Source organism: Lichenostomus cassidix, chromosome Z (assembly GCF_008360975.1).
Source record: "Lichenostomus cassidix isolate B80296 chromosome Z, HeHo_3.0, whole genome shotgun sequence".
Classification (NCBI taxonomy): Eukaryota; Metazoa; Chordata; class Aves; order Passeriformes; family Meliphagidae; genus Lichenostomus; species Lichenostomus cassidix.
In genome coordinates this window covers 67,070,447-67,094,054 of record NC_139511.1, presented here as the reverse complement: position 1 = coordinate 67,094,054, position 23,608 = coordinate 67,070,447, and the positions used below count along the sequence as shown (strand labels likewise).

Below are 23,608 nucleotides of genomic sequence, written 5' to 3'. Positions count from 1 at the left end.
ACCGCGAGGGGGCGGGACCAGAAGGGCGTGGCTACCGCCAGCTCCCTTGCCTCTGCGATTGGTTGAGGCTGACGTCAGTCATGCGCCGCATCGCGCCCCCTGTCGGACCCGGAAGCAGCGGTGAGGGCGGGGGTCCCTGGCGGGCGCTGTGGGGTGACACGTGTGTCCATCTCCGGACACCGGCGTGACCCTCGGCGGGCGGAGACGGGAGGGCAGCGGGGCGCCAGGCGCCGGCGGATGGGGGCCTGCTGGGATTTGTCCTTGTCCTTCCAGGCGCGGACGGGAGGTGGTGCTGATCCCCCGGGCTGGCGCCGCCGCGGTGGGGCTGGCGAGGGGGTGTTGTCCTTGTTTGGCTGATCAGGGGCTGATGGAGGCGGTTAAAGGGGTTGACCACATCGAGCTGAGCGCCGTCCGCGGGTGTGGTTGGTGGTGAAAGGCTCCGTGCTGTGGTTTCCCGCCCTGGGAGCTGGAGGTGTCTCGGTGCAGCGCTTGGCGTCCCGGGAAAAAACAGTGTTGTGTAAAGTTATCATTTACTGAAGTGTGTGTCTCTGTCAAAAGGCAAAGCTTTGACCGAAACTGGGAATCGCCCAGATGCGTAGCATGGATTACTCATCTGCATTGCTTTCCCTGTTTTTCTCCATAGGACTACCCAGCCTGGCTGCATAACTTATTGATGACAATATTTGTCACTTAGGAGGTTTGTTTCTTATCATTTACATCAAATTAGTGCTTAACAAGAAGCTCTCAGTTTTGTGTAAGAGCCTTATGTCTAGCCCCGAGAGCAGACAGCCTCTCCTTTGTCATTCATTTTCTCAGCTTTACCCCTGATATCCTGAGGAGTCCTGTGCTTCAGGGAATCTGTTCAGGGCAATTATTTCAGTATGTCAGTTCCAGTAATGCTGAGGTATTACTTCTGCACAGGGCCTTTGAAGCTTTGCAGTGGAAAAGTTTCAGAGTGTTAATCTGTGGCTTCCCTTTTGCTTTGTAATTTTTTTCTCCTCTGTACAATATGGTTTGTAATCTATAAACAGCAAAGAAATGACGTGCAAGTCATTTTTCATGCTTCTTGATAACATTCTTTTTTTTTTTCTTTTAGCTTTTATCTAGGTTCCTGTTTCCTTGTTTTAAAAGGAAACATTTTTTGCAGTTCAGAGGTAGCTAATAAGATACAGTTTAATTCTGTAGTACCTTCAGAGGGATGGACAAATTTTACTGTGCTATGTTTGCTGGCTAAATACAGCTGGTCTGTTTGATGTTTTGTGCTTTTCCACAGCTCCTGGTGCAGTTGGCAGAGGAGAATGGCTGTGAGAGCTTGTGGCTTGATCATCTACAGGAGGCTGCAGCCAGCACCATCCTCTAAGGTCACTGACAGCATCGAGTACCTCCTGCTGCAGACATCCTATGGGACCCACCACTGGACCCCTCCCAAAGGTGATGTTTGCTCTGATAACACTCCTGAAGGACTTTGGTGTCAGATTGCAGAGTGCACTTTGGTTGAGGTCAGCTGGAAGGAGCAGTTATCAGCTGAGAGTAGCTGCTGGCTGTGCTGTTGGTCTGATGGTTCCTGCCGAAGCTCAGAGGGGATTCTGAGGCTGAAATCCTCTGAAAGCTGTGGCTGTACCAAGTACTGGGTATGATTAATTTGAGTTGAGCCAGGGGTGTCACCCAGCCGAGCTCCTCAGGTTTCTGTTTGTGGCACACATGACTAAAGGAAGGTAACAAGTGGATGTTTTACCTTCCTGCTCATGTCTGATCCTTGCCAGGTATCACTGTTGCCAGTGCAGGATTATTTGCCCCATATGTAATCAGAAGGGCCACAGTTTGCAGGAAGGCAAACTGAAATCTGTAATGGTACACTTTAATACACCTTCCTTAGGAGATGCAGGAGATCATTGATGAAAATCACTTGCCTAATGCAGTTGAAATGAGAGGGATAGGTAGAAGAATTAACCTTACCAGCCATCTTCACCTAAGCCATCCTTGCTAATCAGTGAGGCCTCAAGCAGAGGACTGTTCCTGTGTCCCAGGACACAGAGTAGCCCCTCCTCTGTAAAGACACGTGGCAGAGCCAGTGTTTGGTAGCACACAGTCACAGACCTGGTACAGGAAAAGTGCAGAACACAAATAATTCAGGTTCCCTGTAGATCTTATATGCTGTTTTTTACCCTGTGAGATTTCTTTTTGATAGTTTTTACTTTTCATTTTGTAAAATGCAGTACTTTTAAAGCATAGTGCAGCAGTTTGAAAACAGGAGTTTGCAAACTGGGAGGAAAAAAATCCTTAAAACAGTGTCAATTATGCTGTCCTATTAAGGGAAGGAACAGAACTTTCTAAACCTGCCCCTTTGTCTACTCCACCAAAAGCCTAAGGGAGTTGAGTTTGCAGCTAGTGGAAAGCTAAAAAACATCTGCTGGGACATGATTGATTGTTGTGAGAAGAAACCCTTGTGGAGTGGCTCCCTGGGAACACAGTAACTCTGGACAAACGATTTAAATGACTTGTAGGCATTTTGGTGGGGAGGTAATTGTCTCATAGGCACACATCTCACACGCCCAGAACCACAGAATAGTTTAGGTTGGTAGGGACCCTGAAAGGCTGTCTAGTCCAAGCTCCCAGCAGTGAGCAGGGACATCCTCAACTAGAGCAGGTGGCTTGAAATCCTGTCCAGCTGGGATGTTTCCAGTGATGGGGCATCTACCACCTCTCTGGGGAACTTGTGCCAATGCTTCACCACCCTCATGGTAAAAATAAATCTTCTTGTCTGTACTCTGAATCTGCCCTCTCGTAGCTGAAAAGTAGGAGTCCTTGTGTTGTCACTCCAGGCTCTGTTCAAGTCTGTCCCCATGTTTCTTATGAACCACCACCCTTTAGGCACCAGAGGGGCCTCTAAGGTCTCCCCAGAGCCTTCTCTTCTCCAGGCTGAGCAGCCCCCACCCTCTCAGCCTGTCCCCAAGGCAGAGGTGCTCCAGCTCCCTGAATGCATGGCTTCCTCTGGACTCAGTCCAGCAGGTCAATGTGATTCCCTTGCTGAGGACTCCAGAGGTGGATGCAGCACTGCAGGTGGGGTCTCAGCAGAGCAGAGGGGGAGAATCACTTCCCTCCACACGCTGCTGAAGGTTTTAGAGATCAAGAGGTACACACAAAAGCCACAATCTGATGGTACCTTGTAATAGAAATTTGGTATTGATTTGGGGGACTTTAATGAAGAGGAGCTATTCCATTTTATAATATTTGTGATAGAAATGGTCTTCCAAGGCAGCCCTGGGATGTGTGATGTGGTTACAAAACTTGTCTATGGTGCTGACATAGATTCAATGTGGCAGGAGCCAGAAGGAGAAGTTATAATTGTCTCTCCAAGCACTTGCAAAAGGCAGTTTACAGCTACAGCTGTACCTTGTTATTTTGAAAGTTTCTAAGCAGCTGCAGCCCTTATGGGATTCAACTAGACTTGCTTGGATCCCCTCACATGAACCTTGTCAGCCTTATCTCTCCCCCTGGAACTGTGACTTTGCACTAGCTGAGGCTTATGGGAAGGGGATGTAGGGTTCATTTTCCTTCTCAAGGTCTACTGGAACTGCACTAGTGAAACAGGTGGGAGGATCTGCAGTCCTTTTTCTGCCCTGCAGGTACACTGTACTGCACAAACTTGGCAATTTGCCCAGCTTAGACCTGAGACTATCAACAGGTGTCAACATCAGGTGCTGTTTTCTGCACAGCTGCTGCTTGAAAGAAAAGCATATTTTACATTTGGGGTGATGTCCTATTGTAAGAGGTGTTTTTTTTGGGTTTTTTAATACACTTTTGATACACAGAGAAGTGAGTGGAACCTGTTGCAAAAGCAAAACAAACTTCCTGCATACCCCAGTTGTGGTACTAAAGAGGGGCTTTGGGTACCTAGGACCTGAGGAAAGATTCATATTTGTGATGAAATTATAGCTATTTGCAGCCAGCTACATAGAAAATAGAGTGACATGAGGGACAAAATAAAGCTTAAACTTTTTTTTTCCTCCTAAAATGTCCCAACTCCTGCTATGTTGCTTTTTTGAGGTATTGCTTGGCTTGTTCTATTTATGTTCTGGTCCGGAGCTTTCATGAGAAAACCAAATCTGACATTTCTCAACAGAAGTACAAATGGCTGGGGACGTGTTATATTTATCCCTTGTTTGTAGTGGCACCTCTCATTCTGAGCAACGTAAAATAAATTATGTGTCCTAGGAGAACTACCCAGCTGGTGAAAGGACTGGCTTTTAGGCTTGTTATATTTCAGAGGGGAGTATGGAAGAGAGAAAAATCCCTAGCTGTCTAAATGAAACTTACCTTTTAAATGGCATTTGTTGGTGCCTGGTCCTGTTGTTTCTGCACTGTTGGCATGAGGAGGAGTTTTGCAGAATGGAGCCTTAAGCTTATGTGAGAGGACGTGGTTGAGAGAGGATTAAGACTTTCAGATGACCTGTCCCCCCTCTAACTGGATAAAGGAAAAATGAGGGAATCAGTCCTCAGTATAATCTAAGGTGGAATATTATGGATATAGAGTACTCCAGAATTGGAGAGGAAGACTGGGAAGAAAAGATGGGTGGTGCTGATGGGCTGCTGGGAGTTTCAGGCGGTGAGGGATAAACAATGATCCTAAAAGCCACCAGTCAAAGACTAATCACAACATAAGATGTGGAAAAGCAATCTATGTTCTCCAATTTCCATTTCATCCTGTATCAGTCACAATGTGCTCTCCTCTCCATCTCCCAGTGTTTCCTGGTTAAACCCTAATCTGAGTTTCCTTCCCAGAGATTCACTTTTCCACTCTCCTGGCAGGCCACGTGGACCCTGGGGAGGATGACCTGCAGACAGCTTTCCGGGAAACTCAGGAGGAGGCTGGTCTGCAGGCCAGCCAGCTCACCCTCATCGAGGGCTACAAGAAAGAGCTGCACTACCCTGTCCGTGGCAAGCCCAAGACTGTCGTGTACTGGCTGGCAGAGATGAAGGACTGCAACACAGAAATCAAGCTGTCAGAGGAGCACCAAGCTTTCCAGTGGCTGAAGCTGGAGGATGCCTGCAAATTTGCAGAATATGAGGACATGCAAGCAACGCTGAAAGAAGTGCATCAGTTTCTCTGCTCCAGAGAATAAGTGTTTTTGTGAAGTATAAGGGGATTTCTTGAGGAGATGTGGCTGCTTTTTATTTTTTAAACTGGGGGAAGAATTACATGGCTGCAGAAATGTAGATTTCTTTTTTTTTAATATGTAGAAATTCAGTGAGGATACATGGAGCTTTGAAAGAGATTGTGCTTTTATCTCCCCTAGCTAGCACAAAAAAGTGTGATCTGATTGAACCATAAGCCAGAGATGTCTGAATTGAAGCCCTGAGCTAACAAAAGACTTCCTCTGTCTCTGTCTCCTTTTCTTTTCTTTTTTTTTTCCCTTTCTTTTTCTTCCTTGAAGTGCTGAACAACCACAGGTCTTTTTGAAAAATAAAACACTTGATATATCTTGACTTGCTGATGTAAAACTAGAGAGTTGGGAAAATGAGCATAAGGGGATTTTTAATAACGAAATGTGTACTGCAGAAGTCATACCTTGAATTTCAAATGAGGAAGCAGTAGTTCTACTCCCAGCTCTTCCACTGATATGCAGTGATAACTTGTCAGATCATTTCAGGTCTTTTTTGTTCTTGTCGTGAATTTATGTACATCCCTAATGTACTGTTATGAAAACATTTTCCATCCAGAGAGTCTTAGTAAATGATTGAGATATGGTATTTAAGAAGTAAATTGAAGTTCTTTTGCCTCTGTCTTTTTGTTTTTTGATCTTTAATAGACACCTTAGCTATACATTTTCCACAGGGCTGTGAAAGGTACTTAATACACTTTCTGCACGGGATATCCAAGGTTACTTGCAGTCTTGTGTGCTTCTGTGGCTGCAGCCACTCATCTTTAGGGGCAGCAGACAATAATAATGTTGCTACCAGTGTTACAGGAGTGTTTTGCTTACACAGTTGTCTTCCAGCGGAGTGATTTATAAAATCCTTTTTATAGTGCTTCCTTTTTTTTGAATATGCTTATACACAAAGCTTATATACAAAAATTAAAAAAAAAAGGGATGCACTCTAAAGAGGCTTTTATATATAATTATGTATGTGTATATATATACATAAAAAACTTCAGTGCTCCTCCAAATAACAGTCAGGCTTTACTTTGTTTGTGAACACTGCTCAGAAGTGTTTCTTTCAGGTGGTGGCAGAGAAAGGAACAACCAGTGAAAGCAAGGGTGAGAAAAAAGACTTGAAAGCCTGTGCTGCTTCAGTCTTGGTTTTTGATTATTGTTTGAGCTACCATTTAATCAGTGCTATGTAAACAATGGCATTGATGCCTTGTGTTTATGAGCAAAATTAGCATATTAAGCTGGAGTTAGAGAGTCATTAACAAGTCGCCTGTTCTGCCCATTCATCAGTAATGAACACAGGCACTTGGTGCTTTGGAAAGCACAACAGTAGCTCAACTCCAAGCCACTATTTCCCTTTTAATGGCACAGCTTTCATGGTGTTCCCAAAGTGTGTCAAGATTTTGGAGGGTGACCAGTGCTGTGCACTGTAAGGTGATGTGCTCCTTGGACAAAATTCCAAAGGATGTAACTGTAATAATTGGTGAGGCAGTGTGCGTGCATTTTGAGTGATTTGTGTACAGATTGTATTTCCACAAATTTTGTGAGTAAAATGATGCTTGCACATTTGGAACCTTGATCCCAGAGTCTTTGGATTTCAATTAAAGCAGAAACATTGGAAAGTCAGAATTTAACGCTGATTCTTGCTGCTCATTGGTAAAGAAAGAGTTTTTCCTTTGCCCATGTCTAGTAGTGAAATACTTTCCCAAGGAACATTTGGGAAAACCTCCAGTAAATAATTTTGGAATAATCTGCCCGGGGAAGATTATTTATTTCCAACCTCTATGATATTTATGCCCTTCACCAATAGGGTTTGTATTTTTTTATTTTTTAGACCAGTTAAGTTTTTTGTTATAATAATATCTCATGACAGTAAACTTTTACCATTTAAAAACTAAAATTAAAAACAAAACAAAAACAGAGATTTAAATTCCCTGGAGAGACCTTGCTTCTGCCATGGGTTAAATAAAACCAAGCTCCAAAGAAGTCTAAGCTACATTAAAATAGCAGAACATCCTAATTTAGGTCAAGTGAAAGGCATTGCTCAAGCAAGAGATGTGAGGATATGGCTTCCCTTGCTTTACTGAACAAATACACTGACGCAACTCATACTTGTAATTTCCTGGTGTTATTATTTCTTTCTCCACATAATTTGTGACTTATGACCATGATTACATCATCTCAAAATCAGAGAGAAGGGAAGCATACATTCATGAATATTAGGAAAGTGCTAAGACATTGCAAGTTTCACTGAGAAAAGATCAGGATTATTGAGTGTGACAGTCACAGATAATTATGCTGAAACAAGAAGTGTAAAGGCTGAAAACAAAGTCTTACTCCTGTCTAAAAGAAAAATAACTGTATTACTGCTCTGGTGGAGCAATATATCTCTTCATTGATTATTCCATATGATTATAGGCAATCAGAGATTTAAGCTGGTATAAAGTGGCTCTATATACAATATCCCCAACAAGCATGACCGACTTTACTTGCCAGTCTATATAATAAAAGAGGATGTGTGTTATAATAAGGGTTAGTACATCCTAAATATGGAAATATTTTGAGAGACACATGTTCACCCAGCAGGGCTCTTGCAGTGATGCAGAGAGGACAGTGGAGTGCTACCTTTTAAGTTAGAAAAATGACTTGCTGTTACTTAATTGACAACTTAGTGGAGGTGAATATTTTGGCAGATATCCAGAATAGTCTTTGTAGAAGTCAGTGCTTATTAATGACATTCTCACACTGACAATGTAATTGACAGCCTTCTGTGTCTGTGGGCAGCTAGTTTTATTGTAAAAAGAATTTAGGCATCATCAGGACTTTCGTTTTTTTACCTTACGCCTTGTCTTCAAATATTCACCTTTTCATGTGCTTAGTAACTTGAGTTTTAGTTCAATGGACAATTGCAGCTGGCAAAATTCCCAGCTTCATTTAGGTAAACCTGGGGTTTGTTTAGGTAAACCTGGGGTTAAACCAGCTTTGGAACTGCAAAGCAGCATGTGCCTATACAAACCAAACAGTCTACTCTGCTTGCTTCAACCTTGTGCTGTGCAAGGAGATTGTACTCAAGTGTCTAGAAAAAAACCCCAAACAGTGCTTACTGTCAAAACAGCAAGGGTAGGGAGGAGATCAGCTGCAGTGGCATTCTTCCTGGTGGGAAGAGTGGCACAGGATGGAACAACAGCTCTGTCATTTTGGAGCTAGTCCACTTGGTAATTGACATTATCAAAAAGAGGAGTGACAGTCCCATCTTTCCACTCGATGAGAATCTCTCCACGCCTCAGGGAAGGGGAGCGGGATGGAGGAAGGTAAGGCTGGAGGCCTCTTCGTGAGGGGGTTGGCTCCCTTAAATCAACTCTGCTGCTGGTGGCTGGGGAGCTCTTCAGAGCAGAGAGGATTTTCTTCTTCCTAGGAGAAGAGAGAAGGGAGTAACTGCACCTGCCCCCAATGTCACTTGGTTGCTTCTCCATGTCAGCACCTGTAATGCCACTTGTTTGAGTGATGGCACAAGGTGTGGAGGAGAGGAGGAGCCAACATAAGTGGCTCCATTTGGATGGGTCAGTGAGGGGGATGGATAAATAGGGTGGCAGAGAGGAGAAGTCATCAAGGGTGACGTGGTGGTGGTGAGCAGACCCATCTGCTGAGAGCCAGAGATGTCAGGTGCAGAATGGGGAATTGTGCCAAAATCAAGACTTCTGTTCTGATCTGTTGGAGTTTTTCTTTAAAATGTTGATCATGGCAAAGCCAATAAACCTGAATCTGACTTACTTGTTGTAGTGAACATTGAGTGTCAGTATTATTAATCCCAGTATGAATGCCAAGGGGCTGAGGACCAGCATGGCTGTCTTCCAGTTGGTGCCTGAAATGGTATCATAGAAAGCATCATGTGTTTGCTGTACATATTCCTATTATGCAATAGCCATGATTGCCACAAAAAATCACCTGTAATGTCCCTGAAGAATGCCAGATAACAGGAAAAGTGCTTTGTCTACAAGATCAACATCTTAAAGTTGCTTTTACACTGCACAGCATCCTTCTGTTGAAAGTGGCCACAAAGGGTTTTCTTTCTTGCTATGAAGACAATGACATCTCATGCTTCTCCACTCTTGCAGCTTTCTAATACAAAATAAGAAGGGCTGGGGGAAAGCAGCAGTGCTGGTGGATATCTGATTCTCCTGGTGAGCTGGGACAAAGCATTTGCATGTTTTTACTCTTTTTTTTTTTTTTTCTTTTTAATCCCAGGCCTGTGGAGATTTATTTAATCTTTAAAAAGAGTCTTTCTGATAGGTAATTCGGTGCCCTCATTCTCTACTGAGCATCCTTAGCAGTACCCCAGATAAATGTATCTCTGTCATGGTGGGAAGGACAGGGGCACTGATGAACCTTCATTTACCTGGTCCTTTTCCCCTCTGCTGATCCCTGGACCTACCTGCAAGCCTGGCCCCAGAGTTTTTCCCCCGATTTCCATGCTTCTTAGAGTGGTTGTGGGATGGATCTAGTGGAAGAAGCAGAAAGACTCAGATTAGCAGCTTCCAGTTGGACCAAGGGTCCAAATTCCTCCTGAGGCTTCACTGTAACCACAAACCCCTTTTGTATGGAACCCAGAAAGGAAAAGGAAACTTTATTGTCCTCTGGTGTTCCCCCAGCCACAAATCATTTTTGCTCCTAAAATATCTGGTGGCTGAGCCTCCAGGTTAAGCCCATATCACTCAACTGCTTGCCAAGGTAAATTCCTCAGCACGTTGAGTGAAAGCACTCAGTGGTACACATGGAAGTTCTTCAGAAGTCCTCAGGTACTTTTCCACCACTGAAAATAGCTGAGTAACCTCGAAAAGCTGCCCACACTTTCCTTCCTGCTGTTCTCACATATGCATTCAGAAAAGTGCTCACCCTCGTTTGCCGGGAGCTGTGCCTGTTTGGGCTTCACTGGAGACACTGTGCTGTTGAATTTGTTAGCCAGAGGTGGGTCAGTCAAGCTCACAGAAGACTCTCTGTCCACAGCATCAATCTTTGATGAATCAATGGTTTTAGCTTGGAAGGAAATAAAGCAAAGGTATGTGTGATTATCTTTTTGTACAGGAACCTGGATACGCTCAGTGCCCAGCAAGGAAGGGAATCCAGCCCTGCTGCTTTGGTTCTCTGCCCTACAAGGTGAGCAGGATGTGGTAGCAGTCACCTTCTTCTGTGCATCAGGGGCCTTCAGCTGTCACAGATTTTAAAGATGAAATCAACATCTCAAGACTGAATCAACAACCAAAGCAGAGCTTTTTTGCTGGTGGTAGATGTGGTCATTGGTTTAAAAGGTATGAGTGCAACACCGGCTGTTAAAGGATGATATTGTGAGGAAGAGGTGAGTGGAAGAATCACAGCTGTTAACAACACTGCAGATTTAAAACTGGGATCCAGAGGGTGGTAAGTAGTCCATACTTCTTGGCAAGGCTCAACACTTTCCTTTGCCTTCCCATCCTACTGCAGAGTAAGGAATGTGAGGAAGCAACTGCTGCTAGAGGGGAGGTTGTGGGAAATCTGGTGTCAGCAAGATGCATATGCCAAGACCAAGGAAACTGTGATTTCAGGGCTCCCTGCTGCATATCCAAACCCCATCCCATCCTGTGGCATGAGCACCACAGCTGGCTATGCACATGTAGTTTATTGAGCAGGTAACCCACTATTCACATGTAATTTATTGAGCAGGTAACCCGCTATGCACGTGTGATTTATTGAGCAGATAACTCGCTGCACACGTGTAGGTTATTGAGCAGGTAACCCGCTATACAATATATTATACCCGTGTAATTTATTGAGCCAAAGTAGAAGTCATCTGTTGATTATCAACTGGAAGTTAGATAAGAAATGCCTAAGCAAGTACATAGGACTTTGATATTGTTACTGAGTGGTCAGAGGTTCCTTCCAGCAGATTGAACTGTGGGATTGATAGGAAAATCATGAGTTTGCATGAGACGCACCAAGTGGCATAACCTGATTCAAAGGCTGCTCTGTGTTTACCCTCACAGCCTTATTTGGGGATCCTGGCTCCAAGGCAGCCCTGGGCTGCCCAGAACACTGTCTTGGGGGATGCAAACACTCTTTTCATGTGCCTTTTTCCCATATCTTAAGTGTTCCATGCATTTCCTAGTCTATATTTAACTAGCCTATTATGGTATCTATTTTGTATGGTCCATATTTATTGTTAAACAAACACACTTGTAACTACTGTGATAATTACATGGTGACCTTCTGGTTGGCCAATCAATAACCTTGAGGAGAGAAAGGCCACCTTCTCTGCACGTGACAGCCAAAGCAGCTGATGTATCTCTTTTTATTTCAAATTAGATATTGCCTCTTTATGTCAAAAGGTTATACTCATAATCCATCTGCTTTTGCCAACCAAATACATCACATTTTCTCTTTATTTGTTTCTACAAAGCTCAAAATCTTGTTGGAGCCATCAACCTTAAGGTAAGGAATAGCCTCCTGTCAGGGAAATAATTTTCCGTATGGAATACTGGGAACCTCATCACCTACAGAGTGGACAAACACATAAAAACCATTGCAAACACCAGCTCTTTTCTGGTCCCTGGCGTGGAAGAAAGGACAGGAGGGGAGAAGGAGGAGAGAAGGAATTGATTGTGCTTTTCAGGTCTCAGTTCTGCACACAGCTTTACAAAAAAAGTACTGAAAACCACCTTTCTTTACAGGAAGGACTTAAATAAAAGTGGGAAACAGAGTGGATCATTAATTACCAGTGGTCAGCAGTGGGCTTCATTGGGCATGTGACAAATGATCACAGTCACATCTTGGTGCAATGACCATGCCTGGTGTTTCGTAGCCTCATGTCCAACTCCTAAAATTGTGACAAGACCAAGGTTTTTACCCTTTTCTGTGTGCAGTCTAGACAAAGGCTACTGAAAACTCATGAAGGCAGACGTTAGATTTTCTTTTGCAAAGGCCAAGGCCATAAACTGGTAGTACAAACCAAATTTTTAATAATTTTTAATGTCATCTTCTGGGATTTCTTAATGCAAAGGTAGGGCAACTCTTAAGCTACCTCCCACTGCTTGCTGTGTTCACCACTCTCTTTATGGCTACATTGGGCACCAGGAGAAAGGGTCCCTTCTGAGGATGATGAGAATATGGAAAGAAGGTTAGAACTGTGGTTTCATTAGTAAAAGTTATCCTGTTGGAATCTCACTGGAGAAAACTGTAATTTCAGAAACTGAAGCAATAATTTCTGATACAGCTGCTTCTCAATAATTCATACAAGTTTAAAAGATATTTTCAGCTGCCTCCAGTTGTCATCTTACCAAAAAAAGACATCTCAAGGTAACAAAAGCTCTTTCAAAGTCTGAAGCACCTGACTGTGAGGCTTCCTTGGTTGTTTCATGCTTGGGAGGCTCAAGCAATTTCAACTATTCTTACATGCACAAATTCAGAAATATTTCACCAATATATTTGCTTGTCCCCAGAAATGGGTTTTGGAGACCTGATCCTGTAAGGGTGTTGCTTGCTTCTGGAAAACACTGAACAGCCACTACCGGAAACCAATGGTACCAAGTTGTGGGGCTGAGCTGGAGCCATTTGGTGTTTCTCCAGGTGGGGCTGAAATGAGCATGAGTTAGAATGATGGGTGCAAGCCTGGTGTTAGGTGGCTCGGATGACATGAAAGGTAGATGTTATCTGATGCTAAATCTACCTCATCTTACTTTCATAGATCCACACACGTGTGTCTAGAGCTTGTTGTGTTGGGTTGCTGGGCCTCCGAGCTGCTGTCAGGGCAGCAGCACAGATGGTTTCATCTGCTAACGTCTTCCACCTGCTGAACTTGTCCTTCTCCCTCGAAACAAAGACCTTGTGGCCTCCCTCCTTGGTGCCAAGGTGGAAGCCCAAGCTCTGCAGAGTCAAGTGTCCCTTCTTGCTGCAGGACCATGCCTGGCGTTCCTGGTCTCTGCAGGGCTCCAGCTTGACCAGAGCGTAGTCGCGCATCCTGTGGGCTGACAGGCAGCGCTTCGTGTGCAGGCTGACGATGGTGCTGGTGTCAGGATCCCAGCCCCACCTCTGCAGCTGGGAGTGCTCCTTGCAGCTGGCCAGGCTGATGCTGTTGGTCTCATGGGAGGCACGGATGCACTTGTCCAGCCGGGTGTTCCTTATGAGGAAGCCTTGTCCCTCTGCTACTGCGGTACAATCAGAGCATGATTTAGTTCTGCGCATGTCTGAGGCAAACACATCTCCTTGTAAATACTCTGGGGGAGTGAAGATGTAACCCACCAGTCCTTTCCTGGATGGGCATGCCTAGAGGAACAGTTCCCACAGCTTCCTAATTCCCTGGAATGACATTTCTTTGAAAAAAAGGGGCGTGCAAATAGCCACGAGCAATGCTAGAGGAAAATAACAGTTATGTAAGTAACCCATGTAACTCAGGAAAATTTTAACATCCTTCCAATTTCCATCCTTCTCTCCCTCCAAAATAATTAGATGGTTTGAGGAATCTTTTGCCCCATCCAGGTCAAATCTTTCTTGTCAAAGAGCAGTTGAAATTCCCCTGGTGCTATTCATGTGGGGCCAACTAGGTTACCTTGGTCTACACTTTCCATTAAGTAGCTTCTGGAGATATTAAGGCAGTGCAGGGATAAAACCATATCCCACCAGAAGTGTGTATGTAATTGGCTGAGGCAGCTTGTGTAAGTACTGAAATTATCTTGGGTTTAGCACCTGTCATTGGTCTGTGCACTTCAGGAACAAAGGTACCACTATTAAAAATCCTTTTGTAAGAGAGACGTTGCAGCTGTCCCGCAACAAATACACAGTTTGAAGCAATTTCTGTAATTGCTTGTTGCTTTTAACAGCAACAGGACCCAGCATCTCACATGACTTAGGATGGATATCATCATGTTAGCTGGAGGATTGCCACTGTTTTCAGTGTAACTTCATCAGGTGTGGCCTGTGAACATCCTGAGCAAAATGTTAAATGCTAAACCATCCATCACTGGTGCATGGTGTACCTTCTGCTGTGTATCTTTTGCCTAAGATAGAAGGATAGAAATAGATGTTTCAAATTTCTGAACATTCTGAGAAATCTTTTAATAACAACACATGGTAACTCCCAGCTTTTGCAGTGACTTTTTTCTCTCTTTTCCCCAGGAGGGAGTTATAAAAGCCCCATCAGCATATAGTACTGAGCATAAAGAGGAAGAGGACACTGAAAGGTGATGTTAGACAAGAACGCTGATTTTTATCTGAACTATTTTTGCAGAGTTTCCCTTCCCAAAGCAAAAGAAACAATACTGAGCTAATACAAGTATTTGGCTCAGTACCTGAAAAGATTAGTGACAGTATAAACAGAAGCTGGTACACAATAACAAGGCCATAAACAATAGCTTAAAGGAGATCTCATGTTTTTCTCTCAGGAAATTCTAGGGTTCTGCTAGATTGATAGTGCCTGGGGTCTGTCAAATCAGGAAGAGCTTAGGGCTTTCTGCTCAGCCGGAATGCCTGGGGAGAGGAGCCAGAAAACCCAGTGCTTCTGTACCAACTCTGAGATGGTCTAATCAAGGTGTCTGCACTGGGGCATTGACTTGCATGGACCTGTGATAGCCACCAATCCAGACAATTCCTGCCTAGCCATTGTGCCTAAATGGAAATTAAATTTCCAGGCTATTTGTGGATGACTTGTGAGTCCTCTTTAATCTTTACTGAGGGCTGGGTGGAGGTAAGATATTTAATGCACTTTGGAATTGAGTTTCTGCCAGCTTCTAGAGGCAGCAGAAATGTCTTATATGTAATTTCCTATAAACTTTAGGAAACTGACATGGATTAATGGAATCCCCCAAACCCCACCCCACCCTCACCATTTTTCCCTAGGATCTGGAATTCAGGATTCTCACCTCTTTGCTTCAGCTTAACTGTGAGAAACCCATTTCCAAAGTAAGAATTTGAGAGGTGCATTAAAATGTAACAGAGCAATATAACAACTGTGCTGTGTCAGATAAAACATCTGCTGAGCTCAGGTTCTTGTCTCCAGCCCTGGGCCATTAACATTTGCTAATAGAGAAAGATGATAGGAATCAGACAAGTAAAGATCTCCCTCAAGACAACAAGGATGCCAGTACCTCCTTCCAAAAATCACTGAATCACAGAATTATTGGGGTTGGAAGGGACCTCTGGAGATCATCCAGTCCAAACCCCCAGCAAACACAGGATCACCTGGAACAGGTGACACAGGAATGCATCCAGGTGGGGTTTGAAGGTCTCTAGAAAGGAAGATTCCATAACCTCTCTGGGCAGCTATTTCAGTGCTCTATATAAACTAATTCAGAGAGTATTGCTGGATATTTATGGGTAAAATGGTTTTGCCCACTAATTTGAACTCTGAAGTTCAAAATAAAATAACATTTTGTTGCTCCATTAGCATCATGAGCTCCTTTTGGAGCTTCACACATTCAAGTGTTGATTATTCCTAATTACTTTGTGGCATCAGTAAACTTAATTATATCATTATTCACCCCTTCTGATCTTTCTGAGCACCTGCTGATACCATCACTGCTGTGATCACTGTCAACTCATTCCACCTCTTTGTACCAGCCTGTGGGCTAAGTCTCTCTCCTACTCCATGAGAATGGAGTTTTTAATGGCCTTGGTGGAAGATTCCTATCAAAAGCATTTTGCAAACACTGGCACAAGGCCTTGATCAGCTCAGCACATTTATGTGCTTATTGATACCATTATGGATGTCAGACATTCCCATTACAAAAGCTGCTCTGGCTTTTCTCACGTTTATCTGTCTGCCTGTAAATACTGTTCTTTGTTTCCACGGACTTTCCTGATGCTGAAATGAAGCCTAGAGAACTGTGTCTCCCCAGGCTGTGCAAGAATCCCTCTTAAGAGGGACATTATTACTGTAATGCAGCCCTTTGGTGTTGAGGTTGTTTTAAATAAGAATTTACACACTCCTTAGAAATTTCTAAAATGTCATTTTTAATTTCCTGTAATTCCTGCAACTCAAATGACATGTGGGTTGGTCACTTGCCACAGATTGTTTATCTTTTTTTTCCCTCTTAAAACTTCCTCTGTTGCCAATTCTGTTTGATAACACTCTTCAAACTGCAGAGAGTGACTGCCACTTCCTCTCTGACCTTGTCTGAAATGACCACCAGAGACACTAATCCATTCAGCCTTTCTACACTGTCCTACTTTTGGTTGCCCTTCTTGCTTTTGTGCCAGTTATTTATTGGCATCCTGACTCCTACCAAATTCCTGCTTCAGATATGTGTGAAAATTTCTGCTGGCAGTTTTTGTGTGCTTTCTCTAGGATGCTCATCCAAGTCTTTTTCTCATATATTTTATTACAGGTTTTATTATTAAGCATGCCACAATCTCTGCTGTTTTTTCTTTTCCTTGATTGGCAATGAGTGTCCATTTGAAAGTTTTGGGTATTTTTATTACACTTTAAAAGTGCTGCTGTGTGACCCAGCCAGCAGATATGTGCTTTGCTGTCCATGTACAGTCCCTGATGTTTTATGTTCCCCTCTAAAGAATCACCATGTTTGTTACCTGCAAATAACTGCAGTTACATGGGACTGGCAGCAGCCATTGCACATGCCCCACAAATTCATAGGGGGTAGAACTATGAATGTTCCACAACTAAACCTGGAGTATGTTTACTTTGAGATACACATCAGGCACCAAGAATCTTTACTCAGGGGACAAACTGACATCCCAAGTCCAGTGGCCTGACAAATAAGGCCATGAGCTCTAGCATTTTAGGAATGTTAACCTGGAGCAACCACAGCACCCAGTGTACTCCCTGAGGATGGGACTCAAGTATCTCTGGAAAATGCCAGCCTTACCCACAGTCCAAATAGATGCCTGCTTTGGGCTGCTGATACTTGTACACTTTGCCCTCTTTGTATTTTTAGGAACAAAATAAACAATTTCTAGCAAGGCTCTTGATGCCAGCTCGTTTGTCCTATGATGCTGACACTCTGTCTGGTTACAAGATAGAAAAGCAAGCAAATATAGGCCCCTGCTTCTCTGCAGCATGGCAGCCCTTGGGACATGTTGTTCCATGCAGGATTAGGAGCAAAATCCATGCAATGTTCCTAATTAAGGTAATGCCACTAAGAAAGCCCTGGTTACCAATAATCCCAGTGTGTCTGGGAAAGTTTCTGCTGTTTCTAAGCAGTGCCTGTGATGGCTTGATCAAAGACATTTGCAAATTCTTTGGGGTTGATCAGCCCGTATTTTCTCCCATCCACTGCTTCTTTGTTAGGAATACCTTGCTTTTGGTGGGCCAAGAGGGTTTGGTATCTTTCCACATTACTGCAGAGCTCACTTTTGACCACATATCTCATCCTCCGAGGGAGCAGCACAGCCATAGGAAAATAAGGAAGGTTTTGGCATGGAAAAAATATCTGTAAATGATGGGAAGCAGGGGAGGTCGGTGAAGTCACCACAAAGCTGATGCAAATAGGGAAAACCAGTCCCTGGGGATGGATGTCTACGAAATCCAGGGAGGTCTGGAGAGGATGGAGAGGGACTGACTGGTCAAGGACCGATGTCAGGTGGGACAAGGACTGCCAAGAGAAGGCTCACAGTGTGCAGGAGGTGGTTCTGCACCCTGGAATTGTGCATTGTTGCTGCCTGGGAGAGCCTGCACAAGCTAAGGGAAAAGATCTGGTAGCTACTGAAGAGTTAAATGCACCACAACAAGGAAATGCCCCACGAGGAAAATAGTTGGAGGCTGGAAAATTAAACAGGGGAGTAGAAGTTTTGTACAAGCTTGGCCTTTCTGTCTCTTCAGTGCAAAATGTTTAGGGCTGCCTTTTGAGGTCAAGGCATGAGAGGTCAGGGAGCAACCAGCACTGCCATGGCCTTGAGGGGGAGGAGAGTGGCTCCCAAGATATGGGATCAGACCAAGATGGCAAGCACAGCCACCACCAGCCTCACACAGTGCATGAGGATCCAGAGTCAGTGTTAAATGCAGTTTTATTTCAGCAGTTTTCTTTCAGTGAATGTAGGCACAGATCCTGCTGGTGCCCAACTTCCCACTGCCCGTTGCACCTCATGGGGTCACCAGTAGGTTTGGCTTTGTGAGAAAATACTTCACCTCTGTCCCTGCTTAAAGGTACTTTCCAAAGAAACAGCTGTCAGAACCAGCTTAGGAAATTCCAGGATTTCCAGTTTCTGGCAGGAAACCAGCCCCAGAAATGTCTGTTGAGAGTAAGCACCTCTGTCCTGCCAGCAGCCTTAAAACTCAGTGACTCCAGGCAGGATGGCATGGGGTGAAGCTGTAGCAAGGGGAGATGACCCCCAAGCAAGAACACGTTTGTGGTCTGCTCTTTGAGCTTCTTTGGCCTCTGCCAGGAATTGGGAAGATAAATTCTTTTCTTGCTAAACATCTGTGGGCTTATTACTGGCCTGGCTGAAATGCAATGACTAATCATGTTTGCACCAAAAGCATTACACTAGAAAGGAAAAGATACATCCTCCATACTTTACTAATAAAGCACAACCATGAGGATTCTGTTGTATGGCAGCAGTAAAAAATCACTTTATTCTAACACCAGACAAGATCTACATGAGGAGAGGAAAAACAACACCCTGAAGGCTGTTTTGCTCTCTTAGCATCCCACCACTTTGTCATCTCCAGGTCCTAACCAGATCTCCTGTAACTTTTAAAGGATGCACATGCATCATCATCCTTCACTAGTACAGGGACACACCTTCAGCCTGGGGCTTTACAAAATGAGAGATTCATTTCACTTTAATTGGCAGCTTTTGGTGTGCAAAACCAGCAGTAGATGGAGCAGAAGTCAAACCTGTAGGACCACAAACCTCTCTGGCTCCAGAGCAAATTGAGGGGTAACTTCTCTTAGCATCCCAGGGAGCACACATTTGTGGAGCAAGGAATGGAAAGTAGCTGGTGAGAGGTGCCAGTCTGAGGTTTGTGTTTAAGGAATAAACATCCCAGCTGGGCAGTCCAAATAGCTGTAGTCCTCTGATCAAGGAATCTTGAACAGCTCTGAGCATGTAGCCTGTCAAACTGCAGGGCTGTTCTCCTTGCAGGTTCAGGGACTGAATGAGCCTTGAAGAACTTCACGGATTTATTTCAATGAGTGCCTTTCAACCTGACATCTCAGTCATAGCAGCAAAGTAAAAAGGCTTATTAGCTCAGGGACTTTCCCCATTTTTAAAGAAAATACATTGCTCCTGGTGCCCACGATGGGATGGGTGAGACCATGGGTAGCACTGCTCCTGGGAAACTGTTCCTAGGTAGCACCATTCTGGATTTCAGGGATGATGCTCAGCAGGGACTTCTGCTTTTTGCATCTATCCACGCATGTCAAAAGTAGGGCTGCTTGGGTTCAAAATACTCCTGTGCACAGGCAGGATACAGGATTGTAGCAACCTCAGAAAGCAGCTGAATGTCAACATGAGCTGCTATGTTATCAAGTTTGCTCCATGGACGTGAGCAGTGCAGACTCTGCAGTTTCCCAGCACATCCCACTGCCAGACGACCACCTCAAGAGCAGGACTAATAAATCTACACTTCCCACTACCCTCTCCCAAGCTGCTAGCATGCTCTGAGCTCACTCACTTCTGCTGGAAAGGAGCTGCTGGAGCAGGGAGCGACACAGTGCTTAGGAGGTCACTTAGTGCCTGCCTCCCTCCCCGGGCAGGTTTATTCATCTGCTACTCTTAGCAGCTTTAAAGCACTTTATAAAAGCAGGGGGCATGATGCCATGATGTCCCTGGCCCAACCATCCCAGCACCATGCCAGCTTGTCCCTCTCTCTTCTGTACCCCTGTGTTTAGTCCCATTTTAAATGCTGTCCTGAAATGTGCCTGTCAGCACCTGTTTTACAGCTAGTGAATTGAGAGCTCGGCAGCCCAAGCAACACTTCACCAGGAAAGCAGGTTAAAACCTGTGAAGCAGTTCTCTTCCCACTTTTCAGGTACCCCAGAGGAGGAGAAACTTACCCTCAAGCCAAGGAAGGAGGCAAATGCAGCCCAGGCTCAGCCTGAAAAGCTCCATGGTCTGCCAGCACAGTGGGGGAGAAGGAGCCCCCAGAGCCTCTTGCCCACGGTGGGTGCCAGGCAGCTCACTTTTTCCCCTTTCTCTGTCATTCACAGCAGAAAAACCTGCTGGGAAGAGAAAAACCTCTTTTGTCTCAGCACTGGAGGCTTGGCATCTGGCTTATCAGCAAAGGATCAGCTTGGAGACACAGTCCCGCTCAGCAGTTGTCCCTTAGGAGAAATCATATGACGAGCCAGGACGGCGGGGGGGACGCTGGACCGAGATGCTCGTGGCCGCCGAGCTCGGCTCCTTAGCAGCAGCGATTGCTCCCAGCAATGACAGAAGCATGCTAAGCAGGCTGGCCCGCTGCTTTTGCCAGGCTGGGAGCAGAGGGGGATTCAGGGCTGGCCTGGCAAGAAAAGCAAACTTCAGCAGGAGTGCCCTCAGGGCAGTGGGATGTGTCTGCTGAAACCCTGTGCTTTGCCGTGCTGCCACAGGGTCGTTTTCTCTTTGGAGAGAATTATCCCCACCAAGAGGATTTTAGGCAGCGTTATAGTTTATGGCAGAGATAAAAGCTCACAAACCAGCTGTGGTTGTCCGAGAGGTGGAGGGTGAGGGAAGGGGGAGTTGAGCTTCTGGATGGGGAACAGGCTCCTGCTGTGGGTTTGCCCTGATAGTTGTTCGGGTTGAATTTGACTTTTTATGCATCAGTTTGGGCTTTGCACAGGGAGTGAACCACATATCCCTCCCAGAGGAAAAGCAGCAAAGACTGACAGGTGAAACAGCAGAGGGGCAAGTGAGAGTTGCAATTTTGCTATGCAAGGTGTTTCCACTCAGCCACATCCTCTCAAGGTCTTGTCTGTCCCATAGGCTTGCTGGGGTCATTCTCACCTGAATAAACTATTAAGCCTTTTGCATAAAAATACTCGAAAAGTGGAGAATTCACTTTCACTTTTGGAGTCCAGTCCTGGATGTCACCAATGTCACATCTCCCAGCTCTGCCCATGAAACCAGGAGTCAGCTGGAGGGCTGGGAGTTGTTTCCTTTAGTGGCCAAGGTGTCAAATTAAAACAGTCCAGTACTGGGATTTATGCAAGGGCATGGTCTTAGGTCAGGGACTTGCAATCATGCAGCTCCCTCTTTGCCCAGCCCTGGAGTGATGGATCCCAGCTTTTCCACTATCAGAGTGTGAATCTGGCTTCAAACCAGATGTGGATACAGCAAGAGATAGCCTACAACCAATCAAAGGTGAAGGCTGGGGTAAATTCTTGCCCTGATGAGGTTGCTCATATCTGATTGTAGCACTGTGCTCAAGAAAAATACCAGCTGGTTTCTTTGTGATTACTCTTTTTTTTTTCCCCATGGGAACAGGTCAAGTTGTGATAAATTACAGGCATTTTTAATTTAAAAAAGTCCAGATGTTAAATTCTCCGCTGCATGACTGGGGCTGAAAATGCAAATACTCTTCCCTGCATGTCCTTGGCACCAGGCCAAGGAGAGCCCACACCAGAAACCAATGCTATATTTTAGCCCTGGAGAAAAGTGGTCAGTCTAAAAGCAAACTGTGAGCACAGACCAAAAAGAATCAGTTGAACAGGAGCCACTGAAATTTTTAGGGTTTCAGGACACCACTTGAGCTTTATTTCATATATATGCAAGAAAGTATTTGCATATAAAATTGCTCTGTAGCTCTAGAGCCCATTCTTCCCCATTGCATTGGCTTTCTTAGGGAATGGAGTAGCCTCATGGATAGGAATGCTTCTTTCCTGGGCTGTCCCTAGGAGATAGCAAGCTATTTTCCAGCTGTGGCCTCTCTCACATGGAGCAAGAGAGTCCTGCAATTGCTGGCTCTTGGTCATGTAATTTACATGTCAGCTAGTCCTTGCCAACCCAAGTCCCATGGAGTAGCTTTGTTCTTGTCTCCATCATCAGTTTGATGGGTGCATTGCTTTTTCTCATCATGTTGCAGCTCATGGTGAATTTAATCAGAGAGAAGTGAAGCTTCATCTCCTGATGGTGGTGTGGTGCTGGCCACCTGACCTTCACATACAGGGGTCACTCACCGGACACCAACTGCAGCCCTGTCTGATGTGGGACAGGCACTGCTTCCTGGCACACAACAGCTGGGAGAGCAAGTGGAGACAAATGTTTTGCTAGCCCTGAACCTATGGGATGCTCAGGGACAGCACAGCCATCTGTAACACTTTCACCCCAGCGTTGGAGCCAGCACAGAATTTTATGACACTGGGGACATCAGCAAGTGGCCTAAAATCTGAGCTCAGTCCTTTACCTTTAATGTTATCACAGAATAGAAATGGCAAAATTCACACTGTGTCTGCAGGGTGCAGAGGACTGGAATTCTGGGGAGTTTGTTAAGCATTTTAGAGGTGAAATCATCCTCTCTACCTGAGTAATATCCTTTCAGCAAGAGGGAAAATGCTCTTTGGCTTTCTTTTCAGCTCTCTGGCATTTTGCAGGTTTTCTCTACCACGAAACCTTTGTTTACAGAGTTCAAATGGCATCAAATGTTTAGCAAAATAACTACGCTAAAGATCCTGTACCTCCAAGAAGGGATACAGAAGGAAAAAGGGAACTTTTACATGCCAAAATGCTCTCATGGCTGGGAAGTTGAGCTGGTCTGGGGTAAAACAACAGCTCCAGAGATGCCAGGGTTTAGGTGACTCCTTGCAGACCTGTTCCTGTATGAGCAGCAGAGACCATGGGAAGCCCAGAACAGAAGCACTCAGCCTGTCTGAGAGCCTTATCTCCCACTGTAGGTACATAAGTGCCACAAGAAGTCCCACAGGGGCAGGCATGAGATGCATTGCCCAGGACCACACACCCTGGCAGGCTGTTGGCTTCACCCATGCAGAGCCTGAAGAATCCCTCAAGGACCTACTTGGTCCTGTCCTCATACTAGGTCTCTGACTCATTGTCACAAGAAAATAGCAAACAAGAGCAGTTCCCCTTCAAGAAAAGCCTTCAAGAACTGGGACTCTTCATCTCTCTGCTATTGCAGGCAGCTCCCAGGGGCTCCCTCTCCAAAAGGAGCTGCCAACTGAACCTGGGGCTAAGTGGGAGAAAGCCCAGCTGAGACTCAGGTGACTTCCTGGCTTATTCCTTCACCTTGCATGAGCTCAGCCTAGTGACTTCAGTTAAAGCAGACTGAGATGACAGCACCCTTTTCCCTCTTTTCCTGTATTTCTGCTGTCCCTCAGCCTGCTCACACGATTGCAGCTGTGGCACACAAGGACCTTTTCTCCCCTCACCTGCACTTAGCTTATCTCTCCATGCTTGGCTTGAGGGGAAGGCACCTCAAAAACCCCCTGGAATTCCTCACAAGCACTGGTCCTGCAAAATAGGATCTGATGAGCTCGGTGCCATCCAGGAGATGCCTGATGACAGGTCACCCCACAGCCCTGGAACAAGTCTGGCAATGG

At 45.0% G+C, this 23,608-nt stretch overlaps 2 protein-coding genes across 6 annotated transcripts; one reads left to right on the top strand and one right to left on the bottom strand.

Moving 5' to 3' along the window:
• Positions 1–48: 48 nt before the first annotated feature.
• Positions 49–7,947, top strand: NUDT2 (nudix hydrolase 2). 4 transcript variants are annotated; one of them, XM_085043700.1, is made up of 4 exons: positions 49–120; positions 644–697; positions 1,274–1,431; positions 4,810–7,947. In XM_085043700.1, the coding sequence occupies exons 3-4, from the start codon at positions 1,299–1,301 to the stop codon at positions 5,121–5,123; spliced, it is 447 nt and encodes a 148-aa protein (XP_084899826.1). In that variant the 5' UTR covers positions 49–120; positions 644–697; positions 1,274–1,298; the 3' UTR covers positions 5,124–7,947. The 4 variants fall into 4 exon arrangements, with proteins under 4 accessions (XP_084899826.1, XP_084899828.1, XP_084899825.1 ...); XM_085043699.1 differs by lacking the exon at positions 49–120 and adding an exon at positions 179–286; XM_085043701.1 differs by lacking the exon at positions 49–120 and adding an exon at positions 217–510.
• Positions 7,263–20,535, bottom strand: LOC146425166 (uncharacterized). 2 transcript variants are annotated; one of them, XM_085043697.1, is made up of 6 exons: positions 20,132–20,535; positions 12,860–13,327; positions 10,047–10,187; positions 9,586–9,651; positions 8,925–9,015; positions 7,263–8,564 (listed from the first exon to the last, which is right to left on the bottom strand). In XM_085043697.1, the coding sequence occupies exons 1-6, from the start codon at positions 20,184–20,186 to the stop codon at positions 8,357–8,359; spliced, it is 1,029 nt and encodes a 342-aa protein (XP_084899823.1). In that variant the 5' UTR covers positions 20,187–20,535; the 3' UTR covers positions 7,263–8,356. The 2 variants fall into 2 exon arrangements, with proteins under 2 accessions (XP_084899823.1, XP_084899824.1); XM_085043698.1 differs by having other exon boundaries at positions 12,860–13,324; positions 20,132–20,533.
• Positions 20,536–23,608: the final 3,073 nt, after the last annotated feature.